General features: G+C 44.2%; 1 protein-coding gene across 3 annotated transcripts in view; it reads right to left on the bottom strand.

The window, feature by feature from the left end:
• The window catches only part of MAP2K5 (mitogen-activated protein kinase kinase 5), a 156,695-nt gene that overhangs the window by 27,393 nt on the left and 113,087 nt on the right, over positions 1–16,215 (bottom strand). For all 3 annotated transcript variants that reach the window (XM_087972951.1, XM_087972952.1, XM_087972953.1), the window contains 2 exons: positions 6,300–6,361; positions 3,156–3,201 (listed from right to left, as the gene is read on the bottom strand). In XM_087972951.1, the coding sequence (XP_087829077.1) occupies positions 3,156–3,201; positions 6,300–6,361 (108 nt within the window). The remainder of the gene's footprint in view (positions 1–3,155; positions 3,202–6,299; positions 6,362–16,215) is intronic.

Genomic DNA, 16,215 nt, shown 5'->3' with positions numbered 1-16,215 from the left:
TAACCAATTAATGTTGAGTACCTAGGAACCACTGTATTCACTTTGCTGCCATTGTTTATTAGATTAAATGATCTATAGTATTATTCTAAAGTAACCATGCAGCCAGAAGAGTCTCTAGCTTTTTTCTCATTCTATAGCTAAGGAATCAGTTAGAGAGCTGGTCTTGTCCAGGAACTTCCTCGATTTGCAACCATTTATTTAATGGGGGTTCAAAGTTACAACGGCCTCAGAAAAGGTGACTTTTGACGCATCTTCACATGACTGTTGCAACAGCCCCATGGTCAGGGGAGTGCAATTCAGGCATTTGGCAACCAGCTTGCAATTATGATGGCTGCAGTCTTGCGGTCATGTACTCACAATTTGGGATCTTTTCAGTGGTTTCTGGCAGCTAAAGTCAATTGGGGATGCTGCATTCACTTAATGACCACAGCAAACATTGCTGTAAAATCAGGTCGGGTTACATGGTTTGTTTAATGACCAAATCCCTTAGTGACCAAAATTCTGGTCCCAATTGTGACTGTAAGTCAAGAGCTACCTGTAGTAGCTTAATTTTTGGTCATTGCTCCAACCGGTCTATGCCCAACCATTTCTCTCTTGCTGTCTCCTTGGCAAAACTCAATGCGTCTGTCCAAAAAGATGGCCAATGCCTTGTGTTGTCTGGCTAAAATATTTTTTAAAAATCCATCATCCTGACGGCATTTAAACAAGACAGAGAATTGAGTGCAGTTCAACTGTACGGTTAAGATGAAAATGCTACTTGAACACATCAGCAGGGCTTCTTCACCTGAGGAAAACAAGATTACAGGAGTCCTCAAATTTGGCAACTTTAAGACTTGTGGACTTCAACTCCCAGAATTCCTCTATGCTGGCTGAGGAATTCTGGGAATTGAAGTCCACAAGTCTTAAAGTTGCCAAGTCTGGAGACCTCTGGGCTAGAAGAGTAACTGCTGCTGTGTAAATGGTCATCTTTCCAGCTCCTTCCCCCTTCCCTGATTAAAAAGAAATTCTCTCTTAAATCTTTCAAGACTTCGTGGAACTGTAGGTGAGAATGCCACCTTCTCAGGAATTTTGGCCATTAAAAAATATCCTTCCAATAACACCGGTGGGGCTTAAAATAACTGTTGTAAATTGTCACGGTCATTCACCAGAACAGTGTCGCCAGCCAATTCTGCACTGTAAGCAAAAACCAGGAGCAAACCAGGATGAATCCGGAAAAATCAATCTACCATTCTTTGTCCAGGAAGCCAACGGCAGGTGTAGCCAAGCAAGATCACTCACAGATCCATAAACGAAGAAGACCTCAGCCAAGCTGCCCTTCGTGGAGATCTGGTCAGTACCGAAGGGCCAACCTTGCTGGCTAAGCAGCTGTTTTTAGAAGGCCGCTTTCAAAGGAGAAAAAAAGCAGCCGGAGAGAAAGTACTAAATCTTAAAAGAAGCCCAACTCTCTCTTTTTGAAGCTGTCATGTTTTTTTTTAATTATTAAAGGGGGAAAGATACTGCCTTATGAGTTGAACCGAGCACTTCAGGGCAGGTAGTTGGAAAGATATATAACTCTGCGTCTCAGTTCCTATCGGCACTCACCCCTTGGCCTCCCTCTTTATGGCTTTACACCCTGGAGTGGCGTTATAGCTTCTGAACACACACACACACACACACACACACACACACACACACAGATATATACTGAGCGTTGTGAAGTGCGATCTGCAGATGTTTTATTTATAAGTGCCAGGCCTATTGCATCACAGAAAGCATGCATTTACAAAGAGCTACGGATTTTATGAAACCCCATTCTGTTGGTTTAATAGTCAAGCCACCCAGGCATAGAATAATAACATTGTGTAAGGTAAATGCATCTCCATCTCTAGAACCTGTTCCAAGTTTTCTCAGATGTGACTAAGTGCAGGAACCTTCCAACCATCCCAAGTTAATAAAAAAGAGAGAGAGAGAAAGGCAAGGCAGCTTCAACAGTACTCAGAAATAGAACGGGTGGTGTGGAGAGAAAAAACAACCAAGTCCCACATCATTTAGGTGTATCAAGAGTTGTTTAAATGCTCTTTCAACATCAACAGAAATTACTGGCTTTCAAAAATAGATTCAAGGTCAAATGTCTCACCTAGCGTGAAGAAAGAACCGAGAAAGTAACACCTGAGATGCTGGGATCAATAGAGTGAAATGTTCAACAACAGTTTCCTTTCCCAATTATTACTGTGCCCAGCACTAGATTCCAAAGTAGTTCCACAAATACACTTAGCAGTGTGTGAGGTATACAAACACAGGTCCAGCCCAAAGGTTGTAACATGAGTTGTGTGATTTTATGGATCCTGGCCATCATTCTTTAACTTTGATGGGAACTTGCCATCCGCTTTCCTCTGTTTTCCCCTGATATATATAAAAAATATCCAATACCTCTCACCCAAATAAATGATGTACAGCTATAAGTGGGTATTGAGGTTTTTAGGATCTTGGTGCCTTTATTCCTTATTTTGTTTTTGATTGTATCCTTTTTAAAAATGTTTTTTTTTTCGCGAGCTGCCCAGGACGCATTGGAAGTTGGGTCTCATAGAAATGTAATAGTCATTAAAAAAAAAATTAATAGATAAATGAATACTCATTCTAAAGAAAGCAGGAAAAAGAAACAGGTCCATCTTTCATGTTGTTATTAACAAAGAAAACTTGAAGAGATTAGGGTTTTTCTTTAGAAACCTTAGCAAGGTGAAGTCCCACCCACCCATTTCACAATAAAAATACAGAGTATTTTGTATAGAGTACCAGATATCACAAATGCTAATATTGATACACACACACACATACACACAAATCTGGAATTTTTTTTAAAAAAAACATAATTCAACAAATTAAGGAAGGACTCTGAACAATCTCTTTGACAGAAAGTCTCTTTTGACCCAATGGCCAGAAAATTCCAAGAAGGTTTTGCTAATGCATGTCTGATCCCACTCTTAAAGACGATTAACAATGCTAATGAAATCATGAGATCTCAATAGTGTCTGCTGGATGCCAGTGCTGGAAGCAAAGTTTAGATTTGATATGAGTTAACTTATGGGGAAAAGACAATAAACAAACGTGCATGCGTCATAAATCAATAAAACTTTGGAGGTTTATGTCTCGGAAGCTGTAGAGCCAGATCGACTCACCATTAATTCTTCAGGGGCTGGTCGTTCTTTTGGTTGCTTCCTCATACTGACAATACACGGACAGAGAAAAAAACAAAGTTAGGAAATGCCCCAAGAACAGTGAAGATTTTTAAATATCTCATGATGCTTGAGCAACGGTCACACACCAAATTGTATTAACCAAGGGGGAAGGTCGAAAGATTGCTTTAAAAAGTGCCCCAAATGGTGTCTTTTCAAGAAAAAAAAATATTTTTTTTTTTCTTCAATGAGCTAAGAAGGAACAAGCCATCTTCTTCCTCAATTTGCTGTAACGCATTTTACATGCTGATTTAGAACATGTCAGGGACTTAAGTAAAACTGGGGAAGCAGGCCTGGGGCAAACCCTGATCATCTAAGACAGGGGTTGTCCAACCTTGGCAATTTTAAGACTTGTGGACTTCAACTCCCAGAGTTCCTCAGCCAGCTTTGCTGGCTGAGGAACTCTGGGAGTTGAAGTCCACAAGTCTTAAAATTGCCAAGGTTGGACAACCCCTGATCTAAGATGACTCCTAAAAACAATCTCTCCAAAGAGTAGCCAAAAAGGAATCCTGTTCACTTCTGCCACTGAGTTTGCTCTTCATTCTTTGGTCCAGCTTGTCGGAGGATATAATCTTTCAGGTTTTTTTTCCAGCGAAAACTTTAGTGTTCTTATGGGGTATTCTTTTCTTTTTTTGCGAAATCCCCTTCAGTCTCCTTGGGAATCCCATCACTTTCTAAAACAGGCCCTTATTACTTTGATCTTTCAAATGATTCGCAGTGGTTAATTCAGCAATCCTACAACTGGCCTATTTCTCCCCGTGCAAGAGGACAGGAGAGAAAGAAAGTGGAAGAAATCAGGATCTATATCTATATTTATATCTATATCTCTATATATCTCTATATATCTATATCTATCTATCTATATCTATATCTATATCTATATCTATCTCTATCTCTATCTCTATCTCTATATCTATCTATCTATCTATCTATCTATCTATCTATCTATCTATCTATCTATCTATCTATCTATATCTATCTATCTATCTATCTATCTATCTATTTGGTTCGTACCTCTCAATTCCCAAAGCACAGTATTGTTTTTGAAGGGCAAATAACCTGGCCAGGCTACCAGATGGCGAAGTATGTGGGGTCCCAAAGGGGCTTTTTCAAGAGGCAACTGGACTTCCTTTGTTTTTCCTTGAAGACGTTTTGCTTCTCCATCCAAGAAGCTTCTTCGGTTCTTCAGTCGGATTAAGAAAAAAAACAAAGACAACCCAGTGCTTCTTGAAAAAACACATTTGGGACAAACGTGGATGATGGAGAATCTCCGTAGAATTACATGAAGCTCCCAGAATTCCTCTTCCGTCGTGCCCATTCCCTTCCCAACTTCCCGTCTGCAGCGCCAGCTCCCTCGTCGCTTCCCTTGTCGGCAAAGCCAACCAGGGGCTGCATTCTTTGCAAGCTGTTCTAAGCCACCTTGGCAACACGCTTAATCTGACATTCCGAAGTAGCTGGGTCTTCTGGGAGAAGGAGGCTATTATGCGCCATCATTTATGCCTCCACCTGACATCTGTGGACGTATCTGCAGAGGTTAGCCCTCTTCCTGCCTCAATTAAAAAAATATAAAAACAATATGCTTTCTGATTAATCTCTAGGTAGGAGTGGGAAGGTACAGCAAGATAGATCACCCAGGCTTTCTAGCTTTACTACAGAAATCTAATCTACCCCAAAGTGGATCGGCCTTATAATAAACATAAGCTTTGTATTTATTATTTCAATTAACAATAGTCACACTGTTAATTCCTTCTCTCTCTCTTTCAAAAAAAAAAAAAAAAAAACCAGACCTCCCTTTGGACTATTCCAGGAGAGGCCTCTGTCATCAGCATTATTCCAATGCTTCTCCCACTTGGTTACCTCATTCGAAGTTAATTCTATTGACATCAGTCAAAAACTTTACTTGCAAAGGAAAGGAAAATTAGAACAAAGGAAAGTATGTGTGTGTGTGTGTGTGTAGGTCATCCATTTTGATTGTCAACATCGGTATTTTTCAACAGAGATATATTCCTATTAGTACCGCAAGTGGCTGGACCAATTCTGTGTGGTGCTGAGAGTAATTTTATTTTACTGGTTTCAGGCAATAGCTTTAAAAGCTTCCCTCTCCTACCCCTTCCACAAAAGAGAATAGAGGAGACCTTCAGTTTTTTAAAGTGGTGCAACTTTACTGGTATGACCGCTGTCTTTCCCTGTACATTACAGGGTTGCTGTTATTACGTTTTAGTAAGTGTAGGCCTTGGTGTGTGGATTTTGTTTTGGTTTTCCGTTCCTCTATTAAATCATGCTATTTTGTTTGAGAAGAAAAAAAGTAATTCTAGCTCTCATCCAACATGCTTAGGCCATAAGTTGCTTGTTCTTTTAGCCTTCAAATACTTGTTTATAAGCTTTCCCCATAAAAGAGGCCATGAATGCATCTTTGCTATGGTAAGTTAACCTTTCGGTGAGCAGGAGATTTGGACTTTAAACTACATCCGCTTCCTTTTAATGTTGCTTTTTAATTTAAGGAGTCCTTCTGGTTGACCGTTAGGCAGTCCGCCTGGACTGGAAGAATGAAAACATGCCCTACAGTGTGGTTTAAAAGAAGCACCCCCATCAGAACACCTCCCAAAGACAGATCCCCCCCCAATAAAATTTCTTCCAAATGAAAAGCCCGCAAATTAATCGGGGCTGCAGTTTAGATGCCCTTCAAAAGCGGAGTTTATTTCGCTAAGCCAGAAGAGAAATGCTGGAATAATAGAGGGGTAAATACGATTATCTATCACCTTCATCCAAGAGGTTTTGAACACATGCCCGTGTGCCTATAGAAACGCACGGCACCGGTTCTCTCACAATGCACCGAGATTCCCAGTTGTTTATGGGTGGGTGGGTGGGTGGGGCAATAAAGTCCACCTCCGAAGTACTTTTATGACCCTTTGTGTAAATAACGTTTACATAATTTAAACAGTTTGCTCAGCTTTGCTGGCCCAGCCCTGGCAGGTCCCTGGAGCCCTGGACGGATTCAAGAGGAAGCCATAAGGTCCTGTGATACAGTGAGTTAATGGCATGTATCATTTACATCGAGGGCACGGCACATTTGCAAACGAAGCTTACCATTGAGTGATGAAGTGTACGAACGGCTCCGAGAACTCCCCAACCGGAAGGACAGGAGATTCCTACAAGCCCGTTTGGGCCACGGGTAAGGGGGGAAGAGGGCAGGGGAGGGAGGGAGGGAGGGAGGGAAGAAAAAGAAGGAGAGAAGCGTTGAGTCCAAATTGTCAATTTGACGGCAAACAAACGGAGACGTTTAAAAAAAAAAAAAGACAAAATCAAATCAAAAAGGAAACCCTGCATTTAAAAGTAATGAGCGTTACGCAGTGGGGAAAACACATGTAGAAATCCAACCAAGAGGAAGTCGGAAACGGACAATGATAGCCACGGGGCAGGCAAGAAGGTAGCGAAAGTGTAAATGAGAAATTAATGATTATTTAAGTAACACCCAAATGGTCTTGTAATTAACAAAGAGCTGGGAAATTATTCTTGTGTTGACCTTTGCTTCCTCCATCATAGTTGCTATTTATTTACACTTAGCAATCCCAAATCTTGTTAGATTTAAGCAGAAGAAGCCAGGAGTGTATAAAGAACTAAAAACAAAAAAAAACAAAAACAAAACCAGAGAGCCGAGCTAATTAACCAACCATCCAACAAAAAGAGAAGCCACAGATATACATTCAGCAAACGAGAGGGGGGGAAAGGGGGTCCCCGCATTATTTCAAAGGGGGAAGGGCTGGTTCTCCGTGAAGGGAGATGCACACATGGGGGAGGCTCGGCGGTGGCCCCCTCCCAGCCCAGAACGACAGAGACTTTTGCCAGTGTTTATAGTCTAACAGCTCAGGATGTAATGAAATGGCACTGTGGAGGACTTTAACAGCCATCTCATTAGTCCTACAGTTGGAACAAGAGAGCCGCATCCAAGAGGAATCATCTGCAAATGACTTAGCTTCTCATCTATTCTCATTTGCTATTAAAAATATCTTTCGGCAGCTTTTGCCACCGCCACCTTACCCGTCTCTTTCCCCAAGTGTTCTGCAAAGTATGATGCATGCACCTATTTAAATTAACAAAGGAATGACTTATTTTAATCTCGCCGTGCTTTGCCTCTTTTGGCCGTTTGCGAGAGCCATCTATCATCACATACAACCTTCTAATGCTGCAGGCAAGAAACTCAGAGCGTGTAACATTTGGCGGGAGCCAAACAATTTCTCTCGCACACAACTGTGTCAAATGCATGTGAGGGGTTCATTAGGGAGGGTTGCGAGGGAAATGGCTTGGATGCGATGGGGAGAAAGGGAGGGGGGGTAAGTTTAAAAAGGAGAGGAGGAGGAGGAGGAGGAGGAGGCTCCAAGCTCCTCCGCCAACAACACATGTGTGTGCATGTCACTCTCAATGGCGTCGGCAAGAAGCAACCACCGAGCTGCTGAAGTGATTAGTAAATATACATATAATTGCGACGGCCCAATTATCAGAAAAATGAGAGTGGTAATTACAAGATAGAAAATTAACTAGAACTCTTATTAAGGCTTTGTCTCCAATTCAAACAAACAGAAATTGCAGCAAAACACAATTAAATCAAAAGTAACTGAAGAGTACAAGGCGACAAGATTCGGAGTGTTGCCTTTGACACACGTTTTGTGGGTTGCACAAAGCTGGGCAAATGGAGAGAAGCTAAAAAAATTAAATAAATAAACCCTCGCCTTGAGTGAAGGCCCTGCAAGGACGCTGTGAGAAAGACTCGCCCTCGGAAGCCGTTGGGTTGGGGCTCCCATTGCATCAGGGACGGGGAACGCTTGGCCCTTTGATGACTTCAACTCCCAGAATTCCTCGGGCAGCTACGGTGAAAGGCAAACGCCCATAAGCTATGCTGGCTCTGGAATTCTGGGAGTAGAAGTCCACAAGTCTTAAAGTTGCCAAGGTTGGAGCCTTCCACAATATTCTTTAGAACAGTCCTAACAGGTAGGCCTGCTAATATGGCACATTTGAGGGGTTTTCAGATGAGACACATCATTCATTGTCACCCTTGACCCTGGTTTTCCCCCACCCCCTGGGTGTATCGTAATTCATATTCTCCAATGGGACACATCCATAGCCAAGAGTCATCAATCATGCTCTCCATTTAGAATTTTGCACGGCAGAAACTCCAGTCACCTAGTTACTATCTTTGAAAACATTTGTGGAATGCACTTTCGATTTCCAAGCTGCCATACTGCTCCCCCTCACTTTCTGTTGGCAACTCTAAAAAGACCATAGAAATATTTTATGAGTTGACACAGTATGCATTTATGATGGTTGCCACATCCTGGGGTCATGTGATCACCATTTCCCAGTTGGCTTCCAAGGAGCAAATGCAGGGAGCCGGATTCCCTTAAAAACTGTGATTAAAAGGCTGGCCAAATGGGCCCTGGGTCACATGGCTCACTTGATTGCATTGCTTAATGATGGGAGTTCCAGCCTCGGACTATTTGTACCTAGTTGGGTGATGAAACATCTGCAAGCAAGCAACCAAGCTGAGAGAGCACCAAGGAATCCACAATTCAACCCTGAACTCCAGTACTTTTCTTCTGTTAGGATCTCCTTCCCCATAAGAGGCCCGTAGATTCTTTTTTCCAACCAGGCCTCTGAACTGAACACTTGCATCGGTTGAGCTATGCAGAAGCAATTTGGAGAAGCTGGTCTTAATCCATTTTTCCTACGTGCATGTGGGTCTTGTTTTCTTGGTCAGCAGCCATTTTGCAAATGGCAACCTCCCTCCCTTCATGGCAGCCATTTTGTGACAGACTCCTCATGAGCTCTCAAGAATCCGAACGAGGCCCAGGAGCTCCTGACTGCTCTCGTTGAAGAATCCTGGCCAGGGCTGGTCTCTCTGTCTCCTCCCTTCTTCGTCTTCTCAGAAACCCTCCTGAAGAGAGACAAGACGTCTAGCTGAAGGCCTAGCAGGAGTTTTTGGCTCTTGGCAAGATCTGAACCAGACATTTCCAACACCTTGTGGTGGATGTACAAAGTAGGATTCGAATAAGCCCCACGGCAGATCCTCCTAACACGACTCTCCATCCAAGGTCGACGCAGGCCTCCCGAGAAGCCGACGACGGAGGGAACCTCGGTTCTCACTCACCGCGACTCCTCTGAACGCTGATCCGGGGTGGCATTGATGGTGGTGGGAGTGTTTTGAGTGATTGCCTCTACCTTGTGAATAATGAACAGTTCAAGGAGGTCAACCCATTACAACAGAAGCTGTTTAATTATTAATTATGCACCACCTCTGAGCAAAAGGACAAGTTCAGAATGTTTAATATGTGGGAAACTCCAGCCAGACCCGGTGTGGCATTTGGCTATTAGACCTCGTCAGCAAGGCGCTCAAGCAGAACAAACAAAGCACAGAGCAGAAAAATATTTGGAGGCAGGGGGAAGAGAGAGAGGAGGTTGAACTTTAAACTCCCTCCCTAATATTTAATTTGTGGATGTGACAGCTCTCCAGCTATGGGTTGAGCTACGTAACCCAAGTGGACGGAAGTGGCTGGTTCTGGGCTTGGCGGGCTTCGACCCAGGAAGAAGCTTGGCCAGAGTCATTCCTCAGGCACCTTTGATCCTTTTCCTTAATGCTTTTGATCACACAGACATGCAGCCGATTAAACAAGGCCTCCAGATTTTAATTATTTACTTGATTATGTATGATTTACTGGATCTATACATCCGTAGAATTATCGTGTTTGGTTCTGGCTCGAAATGAACCTTCTAGGCAAGCGGCAATTTAAATCAGCAAAGCCCGGCACACACATGCACTCACCACGCCACGTCCCCAACGATAAAACAAGTAAATTAAAACATGAATAATAAAAATAATTAACTATTAAAAGCCTGAGAAAAGAGAGGTATCTTTACCGAGTCTCTAAAAGAAAGAGGCAGGGTGGGGATGCAAATTAACAGAGCGGGGGCCCTTCTGATTGGGGGGGGGGGCAAGGAAGTCGATTAGTCCCCGAGGTCCAAGACCCGATAGGTTTCGTTTCAAATTCATAGCCTCAATTCTCCATTTCAAGGAGGAGAGGTCTGTGTAGGCTCAGGAATGCAAAGGTTTTTTTAAAAGTTTAGAAATAGCCAAGGGCTATCACGTGTTCATATGAATAGTGTGATGACCCAAAGGGGCGTGGCACAAAGGCAACAGTCAGATAATCAGTAGGAGTCCCTTTATTAGCTCCAACTTTGCCCCCAATGTCCTGATTACCTTCTGGCTGGAGAAAAACTCTCCCAGGAACAGCCTTTGGCTGCAGAGAATCAAGTCCAAAACGTGGCCAACAAAAACTGGAACTTAAAGGCCAATCAAGGCAAAATGAGGTAATTCGTCCGGCAGGGTAGGAGCAAGAATTCCAGATGTGAAGGTAGGGCAAAGCTCACACAGTTGGAAAGATGCCAGGAACACAGATAACCAAAGTCAACACAGGATTAACTCATGTTTGTTCTCAACACTGCACTCAGCATGTATCTCTTTTAAACTTCCTTCCCAGGTGTGGCTAATGAAGGGAATCAGGGCCCTTTCCTCCCCCGTAAGTCACGCAACCCACGTTGCTCTCTTCTTCGTTCCTCCCTGCGTGCCCCTGGATGAAGAGGGGGTGGGCCTGGGTCTTCCTCTGAACTCTCCCTTATTCTACTCTCCCCTGCTCTGCCCAGACGGACTTTGCCCTTCCCCAGTTTCCTCCACAGCCAAAGGAGCCACACTCCCATTCCCTGAATCCCTCCTCGGATTCAGACTCTGACAGGGGCATGACATATAGGTAGTCCTTGACTTACAACCACAATTGGAACCAGAATTTCTTTTGTTCCGCAGGGCAGTTGTTAAATGAGCCACCATTTTTATTACCCTTTTTGCCGTGGTTTCCAAGTGAATCACTGCAGTTATTAAGCGAATCATGTCTGTCGTTATGTGAACCCGTCTTCTCCACTGACCCTTCTTGTCAGAATCCAGCTGGGAAGATTGCAAAGAGCAATCACACAACCCAAATGGGAGACCGCAACCATCATAAATACATGCTGGTCCCTGAATGTTGATGATGTGACTGTGGGAATGCTGCGATGCGTGGTCATAACTTTGATCAGTCACCAAATGGTTGTAAGTCAGGGGCTACCTCATTGGTGGGATACAAATAATGTAACAACCAGTTCTCTGCCCTAATGATGTCTTCCAACAACCAGTTCACCAAACTGCTCAGAAAGTTAACCACTGGTTCTCCCAAAGTGATGCGAACTGGCTGAATCCCACCACTGGACTACCTTTATACCTGTACTAGAAAACTGCTCAGCCATCCTGTCTTTGTGCTGATGAGTTCCCCCTTCCATAATCAGGAAAAGACAGGGCAAGGAGAACCAGGTGGGCAGGAGCTGATGTGAGCTGCACTTTCTAAGGGCTCTTGAGCATCCCCACGAGGGCAGGTTGCCCAGAAGTGATTGGATTCACCGCTTCAAAGCTGCCCATTGTCCTGCGCTGACTGAAGGACACCCGTGAGCTGGCCCCATTTTCAGATTTTCAAAGGTGGCAGGCAGCTTGCAGTCATTATGGGGGTGGTCCCCGGGGATCAAAGAGCCCTTGCCTAGAATCCTTTGATCTCTTCCCTTATGTCTTTGATCAGCAAGTTCTCCATAATTTCCTCAGTCTATAACTGCTCCAGAAGAGCCAGGGTTAAAATCATGCTGGGAATTTATATTCTGTATTTGCCTATTCAATATAGGTTTCACACACACCATGTTTTCTTCCTGTGCAGTTTATTTCTAGAATATATTGAGAAAGAAGATGTTAATTAAACACTACCAATAAACAACCTGGAAGATTCAGGAACCTAACCCATCATCTTAAGAGCTCTACCCCAGAATAAGAACGGGGAATGAGCAGTAGGAAAGGGAGAGAGAGAGAGAGTAACACTCAGGGTCTCCATCCCACCATGTCCCTCAAAGTTATTGTTCAAGTTCTATTTCCAGTTTCTAGCAGTAGATAAATCTTGAGGTTTGCCAGAGGCCAAGGCTCTATGGAAGACAAGCAGGCCAAGTCACAGAGTTTTCGCACAATGTTGCTCAGAATCCACTTCGTATATTCATTTAGCCACAAGAAGGATTTCACTGTAGAGAAGTGAGACTGCACTACAGCGCTTCAGGAACCAGAGTGTTGGGGGCAAGATGTTGACTCTGCAAACCGCTTAGAGAAGGCTTTAAAGCAAGGCTCTCCAACCTTGGCCACTTTAAGCCTGGCGGACTTCAACTCCCAGAATTCCCCTAGTCAAGGCTTAAAAGTTGCCAAGGTTGGAGACCCTTGCTTTAAAGCACCGTGAAGCGGTATATAAGGCTAAGCGCTGTTGCTGTTGCTGCGCTTTGTGGCTTCTGGATCACCCTCCTAACAGTTTCAGTTCTATAGAGCCCTTTTCAGGATCAATTCATCTGTTAGATCTGTCACAACAGCCCTGAGGTCCTACTCTGGGATTGGCTGGGATAACCTGAAGTGGAGCCTTGGCTTTTAGTTGGTGGGTGTTTGTGTGGTCTGTGCGCGTGAACATTGATGCTGATTAAGTCCTATCTGTTTCATTAGTGATTCAACTAGAGGCGTGGTGGCGCAGTGGTTAGAATGCAATGCTGCAGGCTACTTCTGCTGACTGCCAGCAGTTCAGCAGTTCGATAATGATGGGCTCAAAGTTGACTCAGCCTTCCATCCTTCCGAGGCCAGGAGTCAGACTGTTGGGAGCAAGAGGCTGACTCTGTAAACTGCTTAGAGAGGACTGTAAAAGCGCAATATATAAATCTGAGTGCTACTACTAGGGGTCTGATTATCCACACTCCACACTTCCTTGCCCTTGGGTCTTATTGCAACATGAGCAGTGATGTCTCTTTCAGAAGGTTTGTTCACCATTCCTGGACTTCTTATTTGAAAAGTCCCCGTCAACTTTTAGGAAATGCCATCCGGGCACTGATAACTGAACAACTGGGTTAGGCTCAACCAAGGAGCTGTCATTGCATCACCTTTGCTACAGGAAGCCTGGCAACCTGGACACCCCTCTTCATTCGTCTTTTTAAACAGGGAAGGCTGGGCCTAGGAGCAGGGGTGGGATTCTCGAGGTTCGCACCTATTCGCTAGAACTGGTTGTTAACATTCTAAGCAGTTTGGAGAACCGGTTGTTAGAAGAAATTACAGGGCTAATCCTGTAAGGAAGGCAGGAAGGAAACATTCTGGTGTTGCTTACAGAAACTGCCTCTCCATTAACCCTTACTACATTCTTGGCAGGACTAGACTTCCGGTCTCAGGAACTTCTCTGGAGTTTTTTCCCCTCCTTTGCTGGTTGTTTTGCTTGTGTGGAGTGACCATTCAAAGTTACAATGGCACTGAAAAAAAGTGACTTATGACCGTTTTTCACACTTACGACTGTTGCAGCATCCCCACAGTCACGAGAGGCCAGGCAAGGAGATGCGTGCCTCGATGTGAGTGATGTTGAGTTGGCCACGCCCAGCCAGTCACACTACCAAGCCACGCCCACCAACTAAGCCACGCCCACAGAAGCGGTTGTTAAAAAAATTGAATCCCACCCCTGCCTAGGAGCCCCCTCCCAGAACCTGGCTCTACCACAAGGCCTCTGTGAAAATGCTCAGCCTGCTTATCGCTCTCATGCTGTCTTTTCTTGCGTTTTCATAGAAATTCTGCTGCATATAATCAGGTATGTCCATTGACACTCACAAGATTGAGTTTTTAGGAACCTTTAAATGAGTTTGGCCTCTTGGGAAGGTTGGTTCTCAGGCTGGTCTAAAGGCCATTCCTACCTGTGGTTTCACCCAGTTTCCATCTAGACTTTGAATCTTACACCAAGGTAAGGTCACAGTTTCAGGCTCCATTAAAGAGAACAGCAGGAAACATTTGGAATAGGGTACAAGTAACGATAGATTCATTCTGATACTTGACTCTCCTTCAGTACAAATGTATTTAATATCAGGGAAAAGAAAATGTAGGGTGGGGTGCACATGCCACATTCTTCTCTACTTCTGGAAGTTTCTGGAAGTGTTTTTGCCAAGGAGATGAATGGCCTTAGAAACGAGCCAGGGGCCGAGATCGTCTCCAGTCTCCCAGATTCGAAGACGCTGACAACGCCTCAAAAGCTACCCAGTTTTGGTGCTTGGTAGTTAAGGGGCTACGTTTCAGTTCTGCCTGTTTATAACCACTGGGTGAAACCCTCTTCACTGAATTTCACGGCAATATGAATCCGCCAAGCAAGGAATGTCTTTTGGTCCCGGGGAGAAATCTGACCCTTAAAACAGCAGAGAGCAGAACAAGGAAGTGCAGCTGATGAGGTGATTCTTCACCCCTCCCCATCCAGGTGGAGCCCAGCTTTTGAGGTGGGTCACCTAAGACCGTCTCTCTCTTCAGCAGGAGAGAAGCAGGTGTAGATGGACCTGGCTGGGGCCAGGGAGCAAAACAGAGAGAGGACCGAGAGGACCAGCCTCAGAAGAGGGAAAGTCACTTCGAGAGATAAACAGGATGAGTGAATGAATGAGCTTGAAGGGATCTTGGAGGTCTTCCACTGTTCAAGCAGGAGAACTTCTACTATTTCAGATAAGGGACTGTCTAGACCAGGGGTCTCCAACCTTGTCCACTTTAAGACTTGTGGACTTCAACTCCCAGAGTTCCTCTCGCCACTTGCTTGCCTTGAAGACAAGGGTCTTCAAACTTGGAGGAGGAATTCTGGGAGTTGAAGTCCACAAGTCTTAAAGTGGACAAGGTTGGAGACCCCTGGTCTAGACTCTTCGTAAAAACCTCCAGGGATGGAGCGCCCATGATTTCTGAAGGCAACTTTTGTTCTGCTAGGAAGTTACTCTGCGAGGAAGTTTCTCCTTAATTCCAGGTTGCTCCTCTCCTTGGTTAGTTTCCAGCCATTGTTTCTTGTCCTTCCCCTCTCGTGAGGAGAGGAGAATCTTTAAAACTCAGGGTTGAATTGTGGGATCCTCGGTGCTCTTGGACTGAGGTTTGCTCCAGTGCTTTGGAGAATCATTGGACCCTCTCTTCTTTGTGGCAGCCCCTACCAAGTATCACAGTCCTAAACTCTTGGAAGTCCAAAAAAGACTACAGCTAGTCTTTATTTAGAGTCTGCCTGGTACAACTGTCCGTTTGAAGTTTATGGCAGTGACAAAGAAAACAAAAACAAAACCCTGCGTCTATAGAGATTCTCAATCATCCAAGTCACAGTTGCCCTAAAGGTGCTTTTATAAAAGGTTGGACTTTCTTTGGTTTTTTCCTTGAAAACATTTTGCTTGTCCTCCAATAAGCTCCTTCACAAACAAGCTCCTTGGGTGACAAGCGAAACATTTTCAAGGGGAAAAAAAACAACCCCAAGGAAGTCTAGCTGCTTTTTGTAAAAGCACCTTTGGACCAGCAGTTCTTCCATTTCTGACCTTCACAGTTCTGTAGAGCAAAGGAAAGCCAAAGTCAAATCATAAGCACAGTTGCCATTTTGCTTAATGACCACTTCACTTAATGACAGAGTTGAAGCCCTCATTGTGGTTCCTAAACCAGGACCGCCGGTACTATTTTGGTTGTGTCCTTGAATGCAGCTGGCTTCCTCATAAAACAAGAACTTCCATATCTCTGAGAGGTGCCGTATCCTTCTGTTCTTCTTCCACTTTCTTTAGCAATTTGTTGAGAGTTTCTTCCAAATGTTCATGCCAGCCACAACTCCTACAACTCCTAATTTAGAGGCCTGATGCATCTCAATGCCTGCAGATAACAATGACTGTTCAAAATTAACAGCCCAAGATAGACCTGTCTTCCAGGAATTCACCCAATTCCTTTTTTAAAGCCATCCAAGTTATTGGTAGTCAATATCCCTCATGGTGATGAATCCTGCAGGTTAATCATGCTGTGTGAAGAGCTGTTTCCTTTCGATTGGTCTGTATCGCCTAGAATCGTGCAGATATACCTCCCGGTTGGCGAGATGTAGGAAACGGAGTTTTAGCTGGC

This window comes from Notechis scutatus, chromosome 11 (assembly GCF_049901735.1).
Source record: "Notechis scutatus isolate UNSWTSFEM ecotype Mainland chromosome 11, rNotScu1.2, whole genome shotgun sequence".
Classification (NCBI taxonomy): domain Eukaryota; kingdom Metazoa; phylum Chordata; class Lepidosauria; order Squamata; family Elapidae; genus Notechis; species Notechis scutatus.
Note: the sequence above shows the minus strand (reverse complement) of the source record. Positions and strands in the feature narration are given on the sequence as shown.